The 21,308-nt window shown below is 33.8% G+C and overlaps 2 protein-coding genes, 1 long non-coding RNA gene and 1 other non-coding gene across 5 annotated transcripts; 1 reads left to right on the forward strand and 3 right to left on the reverse strand.

Moving 5' to 3' along the window:
• Positions 1 to 44: 44 nt before the first annotated feature.
• On the reverse strand, positions 45 to 117 carry TRNAK-UUU (transfer RNA lysine (anticodon UUU)). The gene has a single exon. It is a non-coding gene; the product is annotated as a tRNA-Lys (tRNA).
• A 62-nt stretch (positions 118 to 179) lies between these two features.
• LOC108468027 (pentatricopeptide repeat-containing protein At3g63370, chloroplastic) lies at positions 180 to 4,036 on the forward strand. Of its 2 annotated transcripts, XR_001868955.2 has the most exons (2): positions 180 to 3,148; positions 3,643 to 4,036. XR_001868955.2 is itself a non-coding variant. In XM_017768877.2 (1 exon), exon 1 carries the CDS (start codon positions 190 to 192, stop codon positions 3,094 to 3,096), a length of 2,907 nt encoding a protein of 968 aa, XP_017624366.2. In that variant the 5' UTR covers positions 180 to 189; the 3' UTR covers positions 3,097 to 3,538. The 2 variants fall into 2 exon arrangements, 1 of the variants encoding a protein (XP_017624366.2); XM_017768877.2 differs by lacking the exon at positions 3,643 to 4,036 and having other exon boundaries at positions 180 to 3,538.
• A 476-nt stretch (positions 4,037 to 4,512) lies between these two features.
• LOC108470073 (calcium-transporting ATPase 12, plasma membrane-type-like) lies at positions 4,513 to 8,339 on the reverse strand. Its single transcript, XM_017771274.2, has one exon. The coding sequence runs from the start codon at positions 8,128 to 8,130 to the stop codon at positions 4,939 to 4,941; it is 3,192 nt and encodes a 1,063-aa protein (XP_017626763.1). The 5' UTR covers positions 8,131 to 8,339; the 3' UTR covers positions 4,513 to 4,938.
• An 11,245-nt stretch (positions 8,340 to 19,584) lies between these two features.
• On the reverse strand, positions 19,585 to 20,550 carry LOC108469081 (uncharacterized). The gene is made up of 2 exons (XR_001869038.2): positions 20,276 to 20,550; positions 19,585 to 20,020 (listed from the first exon to the last, which is right to left on the reverse strand). It is a non-coding gene; the product is annotated as an uncharacterized LOC108469081 (long non-coding RNA).
• Positions 20,551 to 21,308: the final 758 nt, after the last annotated feature.

The raw sequence follows: 21,308 nt of genomic DNA on the forward strand, positions 1-21,308 counted from the left end.
CAACAAGAAAAAGTAAAATTGAGCTGATGAAATTATCAACAAAACGCCGTCTGTCGGAATCGAACCCACGACCACGTGGTTAAAAGCCACGCACTCTATCGGCTGAGCTAAGACGGCTTGAGATGTCTTTAGTTATTATTTATTATATTAATCAATTCGAAATGTTTTTCCATAACAATACCATTGATCATGCGACTGCAGTCTTATCTTACACTGAGCGTCGTCCTGTCCTGCACTTGCCCTCTAATGCCCGCTTCTTTGGTTCATCTGCACACTAATAATTGCTCTTCAATTTTCGCTCACCCCCCTATGTTAATCCAAACACAAATAAACCCTACTCTCAAAATCCCATCTTTTTCTCGTAAACCCATCCAAACCCATACTTTAAAGGATATTTGCCTTCGAGGAAACCTCAAGGAAGCATTTCAATCGCTACCAGTTTCATCCAATGATCACCCGGACGAGACTTATGCCCCGGTTCTTGAACTTTGTGCTCAAAAGAAAGCTCTTTCTCAGGGGCTACAAATTCACGCCCACATGATAAAGTCTTGTTCCGTCTCCGAATCCGTGTTTTTAGCTACTAAGGTTGTGTTTATGTATGGAAAATGCGGGTCAGTTCGGAATGCGGAGAAAGTGTTTGATCAAATAGGTCAACGAAGTATTTTTACTTGGAATGCTATGATTGGAGCTTATGTTTCAAATGGGAAACCTTTTGAAGTTCTTCAAACCTATAAAGAAATGCGGGTTTTGGGAGTTCCTCTTGATGCTTATAGTTTTCCTTCTCTGCTTAAAGCTAGTGGTTTGCTAAAAAATCTCTATTTAGGGGCTGAAATTCATGGTCTGGCTGTCAAGTTTGGGTATGATTCTACTGTTTGTGTTGTCAATTCTTTAGTTGCTATGTATGCCAAATGTGATGATCTTTTTGGAGCAAGGAGATTATTCGGGAGAATAGATCAAAAAGACGATGTAGTTTCATGGAATTCTATAATTTCAGCATATTCTTCAAATGGAAGATCTATGGAAGCATTGGAACTTTTCAGGGAAATGCAAAAGGCTGGTCTTGACTCTAATACTTACACTGCTGTTGCTTGTCTTCAGGCTTGTGGAGATTATTCCTTTAGGAAATTAGGTAAGGAGATACATGCTGCTGTGTTGAAATCAGCTCAGCTTCTTGATGCTTATGTTGCTGGTGCTTTGGTTGCTATGTATGTCAGATGTTGTAAGATGAGTGAGGCTGTAAGAACTTTTAACAAATTGGAAGAAAAGGATAAAGTAGCCTGGAATTCTGTGCTTACTGGGTTTATCCAAAATGGTATGTGCAGTGAGGCTTTGCATTTCTTCCATGATTTTCAGAATGCTGGTGAAAAACCTGACCAGGTTACAGTAATAAGCATCTTGGTAGCTTGTGGGCGAATGGGTTACCTATTGAATGGTATGGAATTGCATGCTTATGCAATAAAAATTGGATTTGATTTAGACTTGCAGGTTGGAAATACTCTTATAGATATGTATGCAAAGTGTTCTTGTGTGAACTACATGGGCTATGCTTTTAATAGGATGCCCGATAAAGATTTAATTTCTTGGACTACTGTCATTGCTGGCTATGCACAAAACAGTTATGCTTTAAAGGCTTTTGAATTGTTCCGAGAAGTACAATTAATAGATATTGATGTTGATCCCATGATGATAGGTAGTATACTGCTGGCTTGTAGTGAACTGGCGTGTGTGTCCCAAGTGAAAGAAATTCATGGTTATATTATGAGAAGAGGCCTGTCTGATGTTGTGCTGCAAAACATGATTGTTGATGTATATGGAGAATGTGGAAACATAGACTATGCTGTGCAAACATTTGAGTCAATCCAGTTTAAAGATGTTGTGTCTTGGACAAGCATGATTTCTGCATATGTCCACAATGGGCTTGCTAATGAAGCTCTTGAACTGTTCCATATCCTAAACAAAACTAATATTCACCCTGATTCTATTGCATTAAAAAGTGCACTCTCTGCTGCTTCCAGTTTGTCTGCCTTGAAGTATGGGAAAGAAATCCATGGCTTTATTATTAGGCATAACTTCTCCGAAGGATCAATTGCCAGCTCTCTTGTGGATATGTATTCTCGATGTGGAATGGTTGAGAATGCACACACAATATTTAAGTCTATTCAAAGTAAAGATTTAGTCCTATGGACAAGCATGATAAATGCATATGGAATGCATGGCCATGGAAAAGTTGCCATTGATTTATTCAATAAGATGAAGGAAAATCTCACTCCAGATCATGTAGCGTTTTTGTCAGTTCTATATGCTTGCAGCCATTCAGGACTGACTGCTGAAGGTAGACAATTTTTTGAGATCATGAAATATGAATATCAATTGGAACCATGGCCAGAGCACTATGCTTGTCTGGTTGATCTCCTTGGTCGGGCAAATTGCTTAGAAGAGGCATTTGAATTTGTGAAAAGCATGCAGATGGCACCTACTGCTGAAATTTGGTGTGCACTCCTTCAGGCTTGCCAAGTACACTCAAATCAAGAACTAGGAGAAATTGCAGTGCAGAAACTTTTGGAGTTAGGGTCCACAAATCCCGGACATTATGTGCTTGTTTCTAATGTCTTTTCAGCTAAAGGAAGATGTAAAGATGCTGAAAAAATTAGAAGTAGAATGAAGGAGCGAGGCCTGAAGAAAAGTCCTGGATGTAGTTGGATTGAGGTGGGGAACGGGATTCATACTTTCATGGCAAGAGACAAGTGTCATCCAGAGTGTCATCATATAACCAAGAAATTGGATCAAATCACAGAAAAACTGGAGAAGGAAGGAGGTTATATAGCTCAAACAAAGTTTGTTTTGCACAATGTGGAGGAAAATGAGAAAGTTAAGATGCTATATGGGCACAGTGAAAGATTAGCCATTGCATATGGTCTGCTCAAGACTGCTGAGCAAACCCCCATTCGGGTTACAAAGAATCTACGTGTCTGTGGTGATTGCCATACTTTCTGTAAGTTAGTCTCTAAACTCTTTGGACGGGAACTACTTGTGAGGGATGCCAATAGATTTCACCATTTTGAGGATGGGGTTTGTTCTTGTGGGGATTTCTGGTGAATGTTACATCCAATTATTTGAATTGGACTTTTCGACATTCTTCTTGCTGAAGGTATTGGAATCATTCTCAGTTGATCAAGCCATTTTTCTTTATGTCATTCGTTCTGGTTCAAATCTGCTAAGAGCGAATAGAATTATGATCATTACCCTGGTGGCAGCGCCCCATTTCGAAGGCTGATATGCCAAAGCTGCTATCAAGATTGCCAATAATGATTCAATTGCAAGATATTACTAATATACCCCTGTTTTGGATGGAAATTGCATGCGCCATGCTAGAAGAAGTGCCTAAAATGGGGATGAATATGTAATCATATTGACTCCTGTTTTCGCTCATTGCATGGCTGATTCATTATTGTTGTATATTATGATTTTAACACGACTGGAAACAATGAATTCATATTGAATGTAGATATTTTAAATGTTTTGTTTCCACTAGAATAAATCAATACCTTCACAAAATTTGCCTCATGAAAATGCAGTGAATCTGCTTGATGATAATCTCTGGTCAGCATTTAACACAATCTTCATCGCTCTGCCGTGCCGCAGGTGGCTGCTTGTGCTAAATAGAAAGTGATGATGGATTATGAAAGTGAACATGTTAATGGAGAGGGAGGAAATGGACCAAAAGGCTCCAACGGGAAAAAAGTGCCTTGCGATGAAAATCCTCTCCACCATGCCACAACTTGTACTCGAAATGGATAACCGTGCACAAGTTGGACATGTCTTGTGTTTTGGTCTTAAAGAGTAGTTATGAATCTCGCCTTCTTCAACTTTAACTTTCAAAACGTTTTTATGAACAAAATAGCAACGTCCAATGAATCAAAGTGAACAATTCATTGCAGGTTAGAATTATACGTGGATGTTATAGGTACATGAAAAAAAATTGAAAAGAACTTGAGAAATGAGCAACCTTTTATAACAAGTTTCCAGTTTCATGTCTTAAAAAAGGCGGGTCCTAGCTGAGGAAGCTTCCCCAGTTGCCACTTAATATATATATACATATATATATTATGTGTATATCAGTTTCTCACATCGTTACTCCACTGAAATACCCTCTCGCTCATTGGGTCTCGGCGATTTTTGCTTTCCTTTCCTTTTTGTCACTGTTTAGATTTTAAAGCTCTCAACAGACCTCTTCATTTACCTCCAGAGAATGATAATTTCTCTCTTTTTCATTTGTATTTCCTTTGCTTCATTGTTAGAATGTCCATTTGTAGAACCAAATTCAATCATTTTTTTTCTCTCTCTGTCTCTCTTCACATCAAACCCACCACTCCATAAAAAACCATTCTGCTGCTTTTAACCCAACAAATTTTCTTCCAGTTAGAGAAGCGTCTGTTGAAACACAGTGCTCGATTGTGTCTATTAAAGCTACAAATGCAAAACTATTTTGTTCGGAGGATCATTTTAGGTAGCTTGTCTGTAGAGAACTGCCGACTTTATTACAGATTTCAAATGCTTGATAGTAGAATAATGGAAGAGACTCTAGGTAGATACATTAAGGGTATTTTATTTTTACGAGAATAAGTACAATAGGTAGCACATATGATCCTGTTTCAGATTTAGAAAGGAATAAGCCATTACTAAAGGGTCAACTAACAATTGGCATGGAACTAGAAACATCCTAGGTAAAGATAAGAGCAAAGCTCCATGAGGTTAGATTGAATCTGGGACCAATGGTTCCAAGGCCTTTATCAGAAAAGTCATTTTACATATACATACATAAATATAAGTTAGTAGCTCTTAAAGTATACGAAATCTAGAATCATGATCTCCTTATGTTGTCCTTTGTGTCAGTGAAGTGATTTTGAACTTACATCCTTGTTCTTTCAGAACATGATCTTATTGCACTTCTAGTTCCATGCCTGCAGATTGAAGGTTTCTTGTGGTAGATGACTTATTTAATTGTGAAGATGATTTTGATCGCTTGAGATAACTGAAGAAGGGTTTGTCCGAAACAGGTATGAGCTTCACAACCCATGCAATTGGCCATGAGAAAGCTGCGAATAAGATACAAACCCCCCACTGCCATAGTTCCAATCTCTCAGTATCTGCAAACTTCTTTAGAAATTCCACCATAACCACCTGAAGAATGATGGTTATGCCCACGATTCCCAGAAACAATCTGTTCTGAAGAATGCCTTGGAAGACGTTTTGCTTCTCCAACTTCCTTGCGTTGAATTCGTTGAAAACTTGGCAGAGAACGAAAGTATTGAAAATCAGTGTGTCCTTTACCCTCTTAGGCACATTGAACATAGATTCACCTCTAAATTGCAAGATCAAGAGAATAGCTATCTGGTATACTGCTTGGGCTAAAAGATTCCTCCACATGACATTAGTAATGAGGGGCTCAGTTCGACCGACGGGCGGCTTCTTCATTAGTTCCTTGGTGGGCCTATCTGTTGCAAGGGCTAGAGCACCTAAGGTGTCCATGATGAGGTTTACCCACAGCAATTGAACGGCTGTCAAGGGAACCTCACCAGCAGAAACTGCTGCAATGAAGTTAATTACAAGAGCAGCAACATTAACGGTAAGCTGAAATTGAATGAATTTCTGTATGTTGTTATATACACATCTTCCCCATCTTAAAACTGTGGCAACTGAGCTGAAATTATCATCCAATATGACAATGTCTGAGCTCTCCTTTGCCACCTCAGTGCCTTGAATGCCCATCGAAAGTCCAATATCGGCTTCTTTTAGCGCAAGAGCATCATTAGTGCCATCACCTGTGGCCGCAACTACATCACCTTTCTGTTTCAAGCACTGTACCATCAGAAGCTTGTCAAATGGAGAGGACCTTGCCATCACCTTGATCTTCCCGATCTTCTCCATTCTCTCTTCAGGTGTGTAATTTCGAAATTCAATACCTTCTATAGCTTGTCCACTTTCTTCATTGTAATCTGCTCCTAGAATTCCACATTCTGCAGCTATAGCTTTTGCTGTGAAAATATTGTCTCCAGTAATCATTTTGATGTCCACCCCTGCAGATTTACAAGCTTCCACAGCTTTTTTGACACCTGGGCGACATGGATCCTTCAAACCAACTATCCCTAGCAAGGTTAGACCATCTTCTTTTATTCTTTGATGTGTCTTTTCGCTATCATCAACACATTCCATCTCTTTTTGTGAGACTTGCTTATGAGCAAAAGCAATGCATCGTAAGCTACTAGCGGCCATACTTTGGATTATTGTTTCAATTCTGCTCCTTTGGTCTTCATCCATGGACCTTATGCCCCCATTGCTCTCATAATAGTCTGAGCACATGGCTACGATTATTTCTGCAGCTCCTTTCCAGTGTACATGAAGAGTTTCATCTGTTTTTCTCCTTACTGAAACCCCACTTCTCTTTTTCTCCGAGTTGAAAGTTTCAACATGGAGAATGCTGTATTTTTGCTTCAATTTTTCCATATCCAGATCCAAACCTAAGACAGCCCAAGAAAGAATCGCCTTTTCTGTTGGACTGCCACAAAATTCAGGTAGGGATCCGGAGACGGGTTTGCAAACACTACCAGTTGTGTTCAAACCAACACCTTGGTAGAATAATTCAAGAACAGCGTGGTCAATGATGTTGGAATGATCTTCCTTGATGGACTCTTGGCCGAGCCAAAACTGGGTTACCTTCATCTGGTTTAGTGTCAAGGTTCCAGTTTTGTCAGTACAAATGATGGTAGCTGAGCCCATCGTTTCACAAGCTGAAAGTTTTCTAACCATTGCCTGATCAGCCATCATTCTTTTCATTGAGTAAGCAAGTGTAAGAGTGACAGCCAATGGTAGACCTTCCGGAATTGCAACTACCACAATAGTTACTGCAGCCGAAACTATACGAACAACAGCATTTAAGATATCATCTACGCTGGTCTTGCTACCAATATACTCCGTGTTCCCATTGTCATCTTCTGTATTCCCAGTGAAATAACGAATTAATAAGACTACAAGGACTAGAAAGGCAACCGCAAGACCTACCTTTCCGATAGAAGAGGTAAGTCTGTCAAGTCGTTCTTGTAGTGGAGTTCTTTCGTTTTTATCACTGGTTATCGAGCTCATCATTTCTCCCCATGTAGTATCCATTCCCACGGATGCTACAAGCATTTGACCATAACCATCTGCCACTTTCGAACCAGAAAAAAGGAACGGGTTCCTGGTGGCATCTACTTCCATATGGTCACTTTCTCCTGTCATGCTCGATTCATCCACTTGCAGTGAATAACCGTCCAAGAACAGCCCATCTGCTGGAATTTGATCTCCAATCTTCAGGAAGACAACATCTCCAACAACAAGATCAAAAATAGATACTTGTCGACGGCGGCCACCTCTAACAACTTCGACTTTGATATTGTTACTTATTTTTGATAGCTTGTCAAATTGAGTCTCCTGTCTGAAGTTACTGAGTGCAGAGACAACAATCACAAGAAAGACGGCAACGAAAATACTTCCGCCTTCATACCAACCCTCTGCTGCACCATGCTCTTTGATACCAAAACCAAGAGAAAGAGCAGCACAGACCAGGAGGATAAGAATTGTGGTGTCCTTGAAAGCATCCAGGACAAAATACAGTAACCCTTTGGGAGGTGGCTTGTGGTAAGTATTGGTACCAAACATCTCCTGTCTTTTCACAACGTCTCGATCATCATCTCGGATTCCCTTTTCAGGATTTGTTCCAAGAGCAGCGGCAATGCCTTCGACTCCTCCAAGCTGGTGAAGAGAAACCAAGTCCTTTTCTTTCACGGTCTCCACAAGTCTCTTCCGATCAATTTTCGGAGCAAAGGAGGAAGATGAAAATTTTTCACCCCAATGCGGAGAGCTCGAGGGTTCAACATCTAGCGCAACGTAAGGATGCAAATCCGAGATGATCGAGGGTTGTTCAATACCTCTCTTCGATATTATCTCCTTGGCAAGAGAAAGCATTACCCGCACAGAATATATCGATGCATAGGCAATCCTCCAACGCTTTTGAGCGGTGGTGAAGCCAGAGGTGGTGACTTTGAAAAGTAATGTACCGCAATCGTACATTTGATTGCCGCCACTGCTAGACATGGTTGTTGCTGGGTTTCTTTAACCAGTTGGAACAAATGCTTGAATTGGAAGTCTGCTTTGTGCTTTGATAAGAGAATGAATTTCTTTCAACTACAGACAGACAATGCCTAATTTATAAAGTGGCATTGTAAGGTTTGGTCAACAAACCGGCCTTGCCCCATGCAGCATGTTACTGACCAGGTTCGGCCCTAGTCATTATCTATGCCATTTATTTGACAACTAAGAGTTCGTTACCATCGGTGAATTTATATTCGGTGAGGTTAAAATTAATAATAATATCGAGATTAATTATTATAGTGATGAGATTAAATGTGTTTGGATTAAACTGTAATTATAATAATGAGTTGAGAATAAAAATGACTATTAAAAATATTATATTAAAATAAAATATAATAAAAATTTTAAATTATTTTATTTTTATGAAATTATTAAAAGTATATGACATTGTAATTTTATTTAATAAAATAATAATGTGTGCCATAATATCTTTTATAATTTTTTATTCATTTAAAATTATTTATTATATAAAATGATAAATATTATTTATTTTTTATAGTTAAGTCATTCCTTTAAAAATGCCAAAGTATTATTTTCACAAATAATAACACCGTATTTGGATGAATTTTAACAATCTATTTGGATATTTTATTAATAAAATAATATGTATCAAAACATTTTAAATTTTTATTGATGTAATTATTTATTGTTTATTTAGCTAATTATTTTATAATTAATTTTAATGATATTTAACCTTTAAATTTTACTTTAAAAATATATAAAATTTTAATAATTAATGTATTTTATACTGTAATTTAAATTAAAACACAGTTCAATATGAGCAAAATTACAAAAGAAGCTTGTAACCTTCAACATTGAAAAACATTATAGAAGGCAGAGATAATTTTGACCCAATTGCACCATTTTGCTTCAATTAAAAATAAGTAATACGTTGCATCAATCTCACAATACATAAACATTAGTTGAAGTGATTTTGTGAGCAGAAAGGTGAGAACTGCAGAAGGAGCCTGAAACTAGCCTAAAGAAATTGCTACTGTTTTGTGTTTTAGCAAACAAGACTGAAGAAAATGGTTTCCCACATTTTGGTGTATCAAAGACTAAGAATGGAGTTAAAATGAAGTGTGAAAATTATTGGGGACAATATAATCTCTGTGAAATCTGCTGTACTATTTGTACTTTCTTTCTTTATTTTGTGTAAAATACGCGGAAATGATTAAGCTGATTGCTAGTTGTAATTGGTTGGATGATCATGTGGCCAACCCTAAATTAATAAGCGAAAGAAAGAAAGAAAGTGGTTGCCACTTTCATATATCATGTACATATAATAAACAAGGTGATCCCACTTAATAGGAAACGCGGCATTCTCCCACTTTTATATCTATTTTTTTTAGATTTTTCTCTTACCTCTTAAAATAATTAAAATATTCACTTCTTTCAATTTTATAAATTTTTAATTTAGGTATTAACATTTTAATTTATTCCGTTTTAGTCACTCGCTGTTAAGTTAGTAATAGAAAGTTTTTTTTTAACTGGTATAATAACACATTTAATCCCCAATACTAATAAATTCTATCAATTTGGTCTTAGTTCTAAATAATTCAATAAATTTAACCCTTCATATTTATAAATTCTATCAGTTTGATCCTCATACTTTCTAATTATTTTGAATTAGGATCACATTGATAGAGTAAGTATTGAGGACTAAATGTGTTATTATATCAGTTAGAAAAGGGATTTTTGTTATCAATTTAACGGCGGGTGACCAAACTAGTAATGAATTCAAATGTTTAGTGACTAAAACAGGAATGCAGGCATAATTGGGCGGTTATTTTATACTTTAGCCAAAAGATAAAAGTCTATTAAATCAATTTTGATTAACTTTTTAGTTAAATTAATGATTAAATTTTGTTATTAGTTCATATATTTTATAAAAGATGTCGATATAATCTTTGTATTTTAATTTGATCATTTTTACTCTTCTACTTTTTAAATTTTACAATTTCAATCACCTCCAAATGATAATTGTTAAATTCATTAGGTTAAATTTTGCGCCAAGACTAAAATTTCTAGGTTTGAAAAGTATAAGAACTTAGAATGATTAAATTTGAGAATATGGATTAAATCTACAACTTTATGTATGGTACAAGACTAGTAATTCAATTTAACCAAAAGAATTTAACAACTACTTTTTGCGCCAAGACTAAAATTTTAAATTTTGAAAAAGTACATGAACTAAAATTGACAAATTCAAAAAGTATCGAGACTAAAATTTATCAAATTAAAGTATATTGATTAAATCCGCAACTTTCACAAAATACAAAGACTAATAACAAATCTTAATCTAAATTGATTAATGTCTCGATTAGGATAGTTTTATACCTTGATTATCAATTATTAAAATTTATCATTAAACTAACCAATTCAAATATATTTATTCTATATAATAAATATATAGAGTTTATCAATTAAGACAGTCGAATTGGTTGATGATAAATTCATTCGATTAGGCCAATTAAAATAATAAAAGTCGATCAATTAAATCATAATAAGAGGATTTTCGATTAATTATAAAAATAAAATTCAAATTGACCACCTAAACATATTTCTTGCCTTAGATATAGTAATATACATATGTATTAACTCTTGTTAAGTTGAATATTAAAGAGCTTGATATTGTTTAAGTAAGATTTTAAAATCGAACTCACGAAGAAATTTGTGTAACTATTAAACACCATACATATATATGCACATGTGATATTTTGATAGGTGCTAGGTTTATAATTGATTTAATGCAAAATTGAAGTTTCTTTTTAAGTTTTAACTTGTGTATCATCTTATGGATTGTGTCACTATCTAGAGCCGCCATTATTGAAAACCTATGAAGGTTCATATCATCATCATCAGTGCCTTGATTTTATGCTTTATATATCTTAGTAACATGGACCCAGTAAAGAACTGATACATGGCCGGTTTGCCTTTACCCTTGGGTTTTGTTCTTTTTAATAATACAAGACAAAATCAATTTCATATTTATTGGTTAGCCAAAGACAAAAGTTTGATATCATACATTTTTGCACATATGAAATGAATTTGTCATGCAAGACAACTTAACTCACAAGTAGCAATTTCATTTTCCTTTAAATAAATAATTTGATAGATGACTCATAAGGAATAATTATTTTAGCCCATATCCTACCGCCCATCTCTTCTTCTCCACCAATAAAACAATTATCAATTTTAACATTAAGTTTTAAAAATTTAAATTAAAATTTTAAAAATTTTAGGATTTAATGAACAATTTTAAAATTTTTGAGACACTTAAATGGAATTTTCAATATATATATATATATATATATATATATATATATATAAATTGAAATGGTTTATACTATTAGACATGTGATCCACCACACTACCAAGTTTCACGATCATGATGCCACGATTGGTGTTTAACAGAAATGAAGAACCCTTGAGTCATTTTGTGTTTTCATTGCTTTTCTTCATTAATCTCCACCCAAATATCTTTGGACCATGTTACAAATTTTAAATTAATCCTTGAATTAAAATATATTTTAATTGAATAATTGAAATAATATCGTATCAATTAAGCACTTAGGTTAGTCTAGCTATTAGCTTCGGCATTAAATGTCAATTTAAATTTAATGTAGATTGTTATAATACTTACTATTACTGATCCACAATCCGAATGGGAACTGGTCAAATTCTACACAGTTCACATATTAAGCTAGCATGATACTAAGTGCTCGTAAAAGAGTTACACCCTTATGCGAGATCTCATGTGTTAAACCTATAGTAGAATAGTATTGACATCCATGAACAACAATCATATCATATAAATACACAACTCCACCCACTTAAAGGATACACAGAAACATTTAAAACAATTGATATTTAAAATATGTAGAATAAGTTACAAACACTTATCTACCTACTCCATGAATATGTTGAATCTCATTTTTTAAAAACAACAATAATAAATAGCCGTATAAATTTTGAGGACGCTATCTGTATAGTCTGCACATATATTTACAATTTGATTTATATGTTCTAAATATGTTTTACCTCATATTAGAACTAGCTTTTAGCAATAATATTGATGACTAGATTGATAGAATAACCCGATTAATATAATATTAATAATTTGAAAATTCAATTAAAATATTTTGAAGTTTAGAACCAATTTAAAATTTAAATAATAATTTAAACACATTTGATGCAATTAATATTTTCAAAAATTTCCTTGGAAAAACTTTGTAGCTCTAACAAGATTCAAGTATAGAAAGATGTTTTTAATGCAACGAAGAAAAACCCCTAAATTTTGGCTTGACTTCAATCAAATCCTATTTTCCAACTAAGCAAGTAATTAACCAGGAGGAATTTCTTGTCCCATTAGTCTAAAAATTCTTGTTTCTACAAAGCATTTTAGGGTTAAAAATCAAACGTAATAAATCAAATAGCTACTAAATCAACCGAGCAAGAATCAAATTTTATAGAACTAAACCAAAATTTAATCGAACACTACAGTTGTACGATGAAATCAAGGCTCCTTACACGTCCAAAAAGAGGTTGGTCATTGTCGTCGACAATATTGCATTGCCTTTAACGTGATGGGAAGGAAATAAGGATAGTTTGACTCATAGGAACCACAACCACCCTTTGTTTAATGCAGGAGTAGTTGAAACTTAGCTCAAATGGAAGTTTCGTGGTAATTTCTTGAGTGAAGAATGAGGACATTTAATGAAAAATAAATAATGATAACGTAAGCCATCCAGGGCAACTTCCTTGCACTTTCCCACTTTCTGTAGTGCGTGCTGTCAACACCATTGCCGACTATAGATTGTCGTATTGGTATGGCGCTGACTGTGTGATCCCATAGGGCCAGTAAATGCTGCAAAATATTTCCTCCTCCATTTTCTTATTATAGATGGACTTGTTTTATTTTCTTATTATAGATAGACTTGTTTAGATAGGTTGGCTGGCAATTGTTATGAGTCATGCTTTCTTTCGTCTGAAGCGGTTTAATTGCGACTTTAGTCCCTATACTATGACAAGATTTATGATTTTATCTTTAAATTTTAAGTTTATATAATTTTTCCTTGTACTCAAAATTGAATTATGAATTTTATAAGAGCTAAAATATTATTTTAATATTGTATTAGTTTATAGCTTTACAGTTTTTAGAAAGATTAAATTGTAATTTTTATTATTTTAAGGGTTAAAATACAATTTTATAATTATTAACTTATAAATTTATCGATTTTGTACTTTTATAATGTTATTAGAAAGTCAAATATGTTATACCCTCACCTTGGACCCCCTCACAGGATTATTTCACAACTAAAGGAACATGACAAAACTCAGCCTTGTAGCCTTGCCACAAGAGCAGTATGCCTTACCTAAACATCTCATCACGCCAAATGGACATAGACGATCTTGAAGAGATATATGAGAAGGAGTTCTTGATGTTACCCATTTATCCATCACATCTCAACTTGATGAACGCTTTGTCTAGTCTCTTAAAGTCGATTTTAATAATACCATTAGCTAACCACTTTACCATTGCACCTATAAGATAAGGAACTCAATGTCTGGGACCCATGACCAACCAACCCCTTTTTATCAATACCTCTCCTGAACACTAGAGTAAGAGAGATCATAGGATATAAAGTACACACTATGCTAAAAACTCAACCTTTTCAAATCAATATCCTATCAGTAGTTGTCCACACAACGTATAGTGTGAACAACCCTCATTCTAGCAACTCTTCATACCCTTCACGACATGAACCACCCCTATTGTACTATCCAACACATTGTATAAAAATTGGCGTCGTTTGTGAGAATCTAACAAAAAAAAAGTACGTCTTTAATCCTTACCCTTTGAAGGTTATAGTCACCGGGAGTAAGAAGACAAAAAATCCCTTCTATGACCAGTATTGGAATGAATTTAAGGGTTGGGATTAGAACAATGAGATAGAGTCTTATCATCCCTCTTATCTGTAATTTCAATGATGAAGTAGTGAACATGCTCACCCGTTTTCTTTCGACCTCCAACAAACCATCAAGAGGAAGAATATTATCTTAGTGAAAAAAAAAAAAGAACGATTCTCGGCCTACTGTTTAACAATACTGGGATCTGTAAGCCCAAAACAGAATTTTTTGGGTTCAACTTTAGAAGTATGCCTAAGAAAAAGCCCCAAGAAGCTGGAAGCAACAAAAGGAAAGAGAAGAAGAAAGAGAATCGTCTCAAGATCATGGATAACTTTATACTTGACAACACAAACATGAAATGAGGAGACAGTCAAATTGCCACTTCACCTAGTAGACAAAAGACGAGGCCACAGTAGGATGTTGTAACTACTGACACCCAAAACACCTGAAAAGGGTATTGTTTATTTCCTTTCATCATTGCACTTCTTTAAATGCTTCATAAGGAGAAATCCTCAACGAAAATAAAAGGATATTGGGGACTCTACCACTCATGCGATCTGACCCATAGAAGAGGGAGCTCATGGTTGAATATCAACATCATAGTGATGTTGGCCACATTACCAATGATTATCTCAATTTAAAGGATGCCATAGATGAAGCTATAATGAAGAGATAATTGGAAATATATGTAGAAATGACACCACATTCCCTGGAGAAAGAAACAAAAAGAAAACTATGATAGAGTATCCTAAAAGTACTAAGAAATTGGTGTAAAAGAAAGGGTACACTTAAGATACAATAAGGGGATGCACAAGATTTTTAAGAAAATAAAAAGAAGCTCAATGCACCCTCTTCCAAAGAATTTGAAGAAAATTTAATGTTTCGCTAAGTGCAACAATGATATAAAGAAGCCATAACACTAGAAAAAATAAAGAGACATACGATGACCTTATCTTAAGATCTATTTATTGGAACAATAACACCTAACAGTGCCCTAAGAAGGAATTTGATGGGAGAAGAAGATAATCACTGATAAAGCTGACTCTCAAGGTATGTGAAGGTGATGTTCTTTTCTCAATAGGAAACAACATGAGAATCGTATGATGATTCCCTTCCTTTGAAAAAAGGTGCCTCCTTAGGTCTCCTCATTGGATGAAGGTGTACTTGATGCTACATCACATTATCACAGATTAGAATAACATGAGGAGAACCACTTGAGTGGAAGAAAAAAAGCATTTGAGAGAAAAAAATGCCTTATTGGTTTTTCCATCCTCAACAAGAACTTGCCCCTGGTTGCTAGGACTTTGTGCCCTCAGTGTAATAATTTCATCATTCTACTTGTAATATTTGGACTAATTGAATAAATAAAACTCTATAATTAATTTATTATATCTTTTATAATTGTCTTCAATGATTTTTACATGAAAAGAAAAATGAATAAGCAAATATTAGCTAATTTTTACGTTGAGTATATATATAATTGTACGTTGAGTATTGTATACTCAGTAGTGCTAATATAATTCAAATATATTGCATTAAGAATAAATTAAAGAGAGTATATATATATATATATATATACATATCAAGTATCAATACTTTAATGAATACTACTTTAACTCATCATGTTAATTTCCAACTTGTTTTTTTTTTTCATTTCACATTTCAATATTAATTTCAATGCTTATACATTTTGGCCCCTACTATTTGACGATAGACATTAGGACGGATACTCATATTTATATATCGAGTAAGTCCACAATCCTTTCGGAACTAGGACTACTTTATTTTTTCATCCCATATTGCCTAGCAACGATGTCTTTTAATATTTATTTATTCTATCATCTCGGGCTGCCTGGTAATGATAATTTTCAGTATTTTTCCACATTGTTTATTTAGCCATCCCGAATTACCCGGCAACGATGGTTAGTAAATCACTATATCAATGACCCTATGACACGTCAATATACCCGAATTATGTCTAACATCGTATTTACTGTTAGAAGTTGTGTGACCCAAATTCCTGTTAAAATAAAATACATGTGGCAAAATAAGGGGATCTACGAGGACGAAGGCCGAAGCCCATTGTAAATCCCCAATAAGCAAAATCTTTGGACTGGGTCGAATCGCAGGGTATGGCCTTTGGCCTCTTGATGCAGTATATTTGCACAAGTAAAATCCTTAAAAAAGTTTACTTCATTTATTTGATATTGATTAGAATAAGGTGTTTTAATCTTACTACATTACTTTTATTTGACTTTGATTAGAATAACGTTTTTAAACCTATAAATAGACGTAATCGTCTCTCCTCTTCTATTATTCAAATTTGACATAGAGAATTTTCATCTCCTCTGCCCATGGTTTTTTTCCCGAAAAGATTTCCAAATAAAATTCTGTGTGTTCTTTTCTCTCTTTCTTTGCGATTCATTGTCATTATCGACATTCAACTCTCCCATTCACCATTGTAACATCTATCATTATAATATCAATGTCCAAATGTTCATAATCACATCCAAAACAATTTCAAACATTTATAACATTATTCAACTATCACCAATCGAATCCATTATTCAAAGTTTATAGCGTAAAGATACTATTACCTTGATGCATAGTTATATTGATTATAATGACTAATTAACCTATGAAAGCAAATTGAAATTAAATTACAGAAGCGCAAACCGAAAAAGTTATATGACGTCCATCTTTTTCTTTCCTTTTGCCTTTGACATTCCAACATTTTCTTTGGCTATGTTCGATAATACAATTATAGAAACATTATTAATCACATATATCAACACAATTCAATGAAATCAAACATGAATATATTTAATTCAATTTATTCCTTTATGACCCTAATATTTGAAACATCTATATTGTACAATCTATCCAATCAAACTTAGATAATAAATATAGTACAAAGACCTCTTACTTCCAATTTATCACATAAATTTTAATAATTTTCAATTTATTCAATTTAACCCTTAATGTTAAAATTAACTAAATAGTTTAGTTAAATTTATAATAAATCCACCATCTTTTTTTCTATTTTCTAATTAACATAAACTTCCCACTAATTAACTAACAACACCATGCATGAACTTCAACATTTAATAACTAATTTTTCTAAGCTTTTCAACCATGAAAACTCAATCAAAACATTAATAATTTATTAATCTAAACATTAGGTTGGTTAAATACAACTTATTAAAGCTTGAATCTATAAGAAATTATCAAATAATCTCATACATTAGTTAATTTTTTGGACAACAACCAACAAATGAAATAGGGAACTTTCTTTGTCTTTCTAGGAGTTTCAATGGTGAGAGAAGAAGGTTTGAGGCTTTGTTTTATACACTAACATGTTTAATAACTTTTAAGCTTTTTAATTAAAAATTTTTCATAGACGGTACATAATTTTTCATTTCCAAATTTAACTATCTCGTCTTAGCAATTCAATTCCAAAACCATTTTTTTTAATGCCACTGGATATTGGGTTGTTACAAGTTATTTTCGATAATGACAATGAAAAGGGAAATTGACGATAAAAAGAAAATCAAAAACACAGAAGCACACTGGTTTTGAAGATGACCTAATTCTATGATTTTGAGTAGGAAAATTAAACAACAACCCAAACGAAACAATGAAAAAGAAAAATGATGTATTCTGAAAACCTCAAACAAAGACAAACATACATTTTAAAGCAACCAATACAAAGGCACGATGATCGGGAAAATAATAATGACGCTTTAAAACTCTACCCAAGCCTTACCAAGAATCCCTAATGAGCTTCGACAAAGAATTGACTCAAACTAGGTCACTTTATAACCTGCCTTTTTATAGCAATTGTTATACCATTTCTCAAGATCCCTTCGCGGTATCATTTGGCAACTAGAAGAACATGGAAAATATCATTGTTGTTGCCTCAACAAGAGCAATATGACTCACGTAAACATCCCATCAAACTAAGGAGGCCTACAAGATCTTCAGGAGATATATAGCGAAGAGTTCCCGATTGCTCCCATCAATCGATCACATCTCAACTTAACGAATGTCTCATCTAGTCCCTTTCAAGTCGAACTCCAACAATACCATTGGCTAACATTCACCACTCTACCATTGCATCTATGAGATAGGGAACTCAATAGCTGGGATTCGTACCTAGCCAACCCCTCTCTATAAATACTTTCCCTCAACACCAAGACAAGAAAGATCACAAGATATATAGTTTTCACTTTGCTAAAAACTCAACCTTCTCAAACCACCATCTTAATAGCTCTCCACACCACTTACAGTGTGAATTGCCCTCATTCTAATGTCTCTCCACACTCCTCACAATGTGAACTACCCCTATTGTACTATCAAACACCTTGTATAACTTTAGTATTATAATAAAATAATAACATTGTTAATTATTGCTATTAAATTAAAAACAAGAAATTTTTATTAATAACTTTCTTATAGTAAAAATAGTTTTGTCCCTAAATAACTTTTTTATAATATGTAATCAATTTGGACTCACTAATAACATCATGAAAATATAAAATCAGTTTATGTAAAAATAAAATAAAGAAATTAAACCTCAAATTTTAACACAATAGAGGGGCTAAAACCAGAATGTTCAACTAATCCGGTTAAGTAAATAATTTACAAGGACTGAACTTATAAAATTGAATTTCTTTTTCATGCTAGTTTCTTCCAATATGTATTTGTCTTTTCCATGTGAAAGCTAACGATCTTTTTATTGGTCGAAATTTTCCAGCCTAACATTTTTTAAGTTTTAAGAAAGCCCGAATTCAAAAAGGAAAGCACGTGAATTTGAATGAAAACCACCATGGCTTTTGTACAGACTAAAACAATTTTACATTACTTGAAAGAAAATTAGATGTGTAAAATATTAATATTATAGGATTAAATTTCAAAATATTCTGTTTTGTGTGTGAAAACATTGATGCTTCCAACCAACTATTTTGTTGCCAATATCCAAACCTTAAAACACACTTGGATTAATTGTAAAACTAACTTGCGTGCCCTCCAAACTCTTGTTATATAAAAAAAAAATAGATTTCTTAGAATTCCATGCACCAAGGAGAAATTTTATTGACATTGGCTTGCGTGCTTCTTACATCATATTACCAACCCAAAGAAAGTTTGAAGCCCACAAGCCCTAAGCACTCAGCTTCTCTAACAACAATCAACACCTTTGTCACGGTTAAGATTGCAGAGCCAACAAAATAGTCATTAATGATGACCAATGGACAGTCTCCGATCAATCTAGATACTCAACTATGACCTCCTTCCTTATTCTCTACACTTATGTTGATTGAAGTGTGATTCAGTCTACAAACTTCCATACCCTTAATGCTTATCTTTATTTCGTAACAACTCAAGTTTATTTACATGGAAAAGTTGTCCGTAGATTTTAACATGTAATTTTGAAGGAACCAACTAAAAAAAATTAAAACTTATAAAAATGTTTCGACAGTGATATTTCAAAAAATTAACATATTTTTATAACAATATATCTTATTACAGATCATATCAATCGTTGAGTTTGAAAACATTTGTAATGATTGAAATGGTTGTGAAACTAGACATGTCTAAGGCATACATACAATAAAGTTGAGTGATACTTCCTTGAAGCTATGATGTGTGTAGACCCAATTTTTAGCCCAGGCCCATATATGTATAAAAATAAAATTAAAAAAAGGGCCTGATTTACAGACCCAAGATACAGGGGCCCGATAGGCCCAAAGTTTTAGGGTTTCAACCAAAGAAACCCTAGCTATGCCCTTCCGTCGTTAGCCAGCAAACCCTCTGCGCCGTTTCAGCCAACAAGCAAGCTTTCAGACGCCATACGTCTCACGTCCCTCCGTGTCGTGTGCCTCTCCACCATGCCACTTCAGTGGCACGCTCGATCACGCACCTACAATAGCAGAAAACCGTTGTAAAAATTGGCTACAAAGCCAAATCGAATCAAATGTAAAAGAGGGTGGTTTTTTCCTGATTTTTACCCACAGTAGAGAATACACAAGCAATAAACATCAACAAAAGTCAGATTAAAGGTTAAAGAGGTGTTTTTTTCCTGCTTCTTTTTTTGGATTTTCGCTTATTGTTTTTCCATTTATAAACTATTTTTTTTAAAAAAAATAAAAGTAAAATTGGAGGGAGGGAAACCTACCTGGGTTCGTCGTGGATAGGCACCGGAGGCGACGGCATGGGGGTGCCGATGACCCTCTATTTTTGGTGCACCAAAATAGGGTGAAAGCCCTAGCAGATTGGGGAAAAAGGGTTGCCACATTCTATTTCTAAAATGGCAGAAACCAAATGAATTTTGGTTCAAAAAAATGGCTTTTGTACTACATTTTAAACGGCACCGTTTGGGGTGCTATGATCTGTGCGTTTTGAGCTTGTGAGGTTATTTGCATACTTGCCCCCCCCTTTTTGCCCCATCTTTTAATTAACCTTATTCACATTTCATTTGTTTTTTAAATTTTGCCCAAATTTCTCGTGCTTTTGCATTTTGGCCCGCTTTGAGGCACCGCGTTTGAGGGGTTGCGTTATTTACATTTTCAATCGCTTTTCGTTTACACGCATTTTTTTAAATCCTTAATTATGTTTCATCACTATATTTATTTTCAAATTGTCATTTTTATTCTATTTTATTTCAATTGAATATTTGTTATTTCAGTATACCTTTTTATTCTTTGTTTTTTAAAAATTGTTTCATTAGTCATCTTTTAGAAATTGTGTTAGCATACTTTACTGTTTTTAATTGGCTATTTTATATTTTCATTCATATATATATATTTTTTAAAAATGGTTTTACTTTACAATTTATCTATTTTAAAATCCCTTTAAAACATATATTTCTACGTCTTTATATAATTTTAATTTAATACTATTGTGTGTACGTATACATAGCTTTTTTTTTATACTTTAAGTACACACTATTAGACTTATATTATTTCATGCAAATATCTTTTAAATTTATTTAGGTATATTTTTCCTTTCTATCCTTTTAAATTTATTTATGTATAAGTTAATCTTCTTTTGAGCATCCTATCTTAAACTGTTTGTTTTATTTATTTTAAATACTTTTGTAATTCTGTATATATATTATTTACATTAATTTTTCATCTTCATATGCATATACATAATTAGTTAAATCGAGTCGTTTCATTTGAATTGTTGTAACATATTATTTATTTGAA

The sequence above is a fragment of the Gossypium arboreum genome, chromosome 8 (assembly GCF_025698485.1).
Source record: "Gossypium arboreum isolate Shixiya-1 chromosome 8, ASM2569848v2, whole genome shotgun sequence".
In the NCBI taxonomy this organism is placed as follows: domain Eukaryota; kingdom Viridiplantae; phylum Streptophyta; class Magnoliopsida; order Malvales; family Malvaceae; genus Gossypium; species Gossypium arboreum.

Bases quoted from the DNA above. Each gene is read 5' to 3' on its own strand.
- LOC108468027 (XM_017768877.2), top strand. From the start codon at position 190: ATGCGACTGCAGTCTTATCTTACACTGAGCGTCGTCCTGTCCTGCACT.
- LOC108470073 (XM_017771274.2), bottom strand. From the start codon at position 8,130: ATGTCTAGCAGTGGCGGCAATCAAATGTACGATTGCGGTACATTACTT.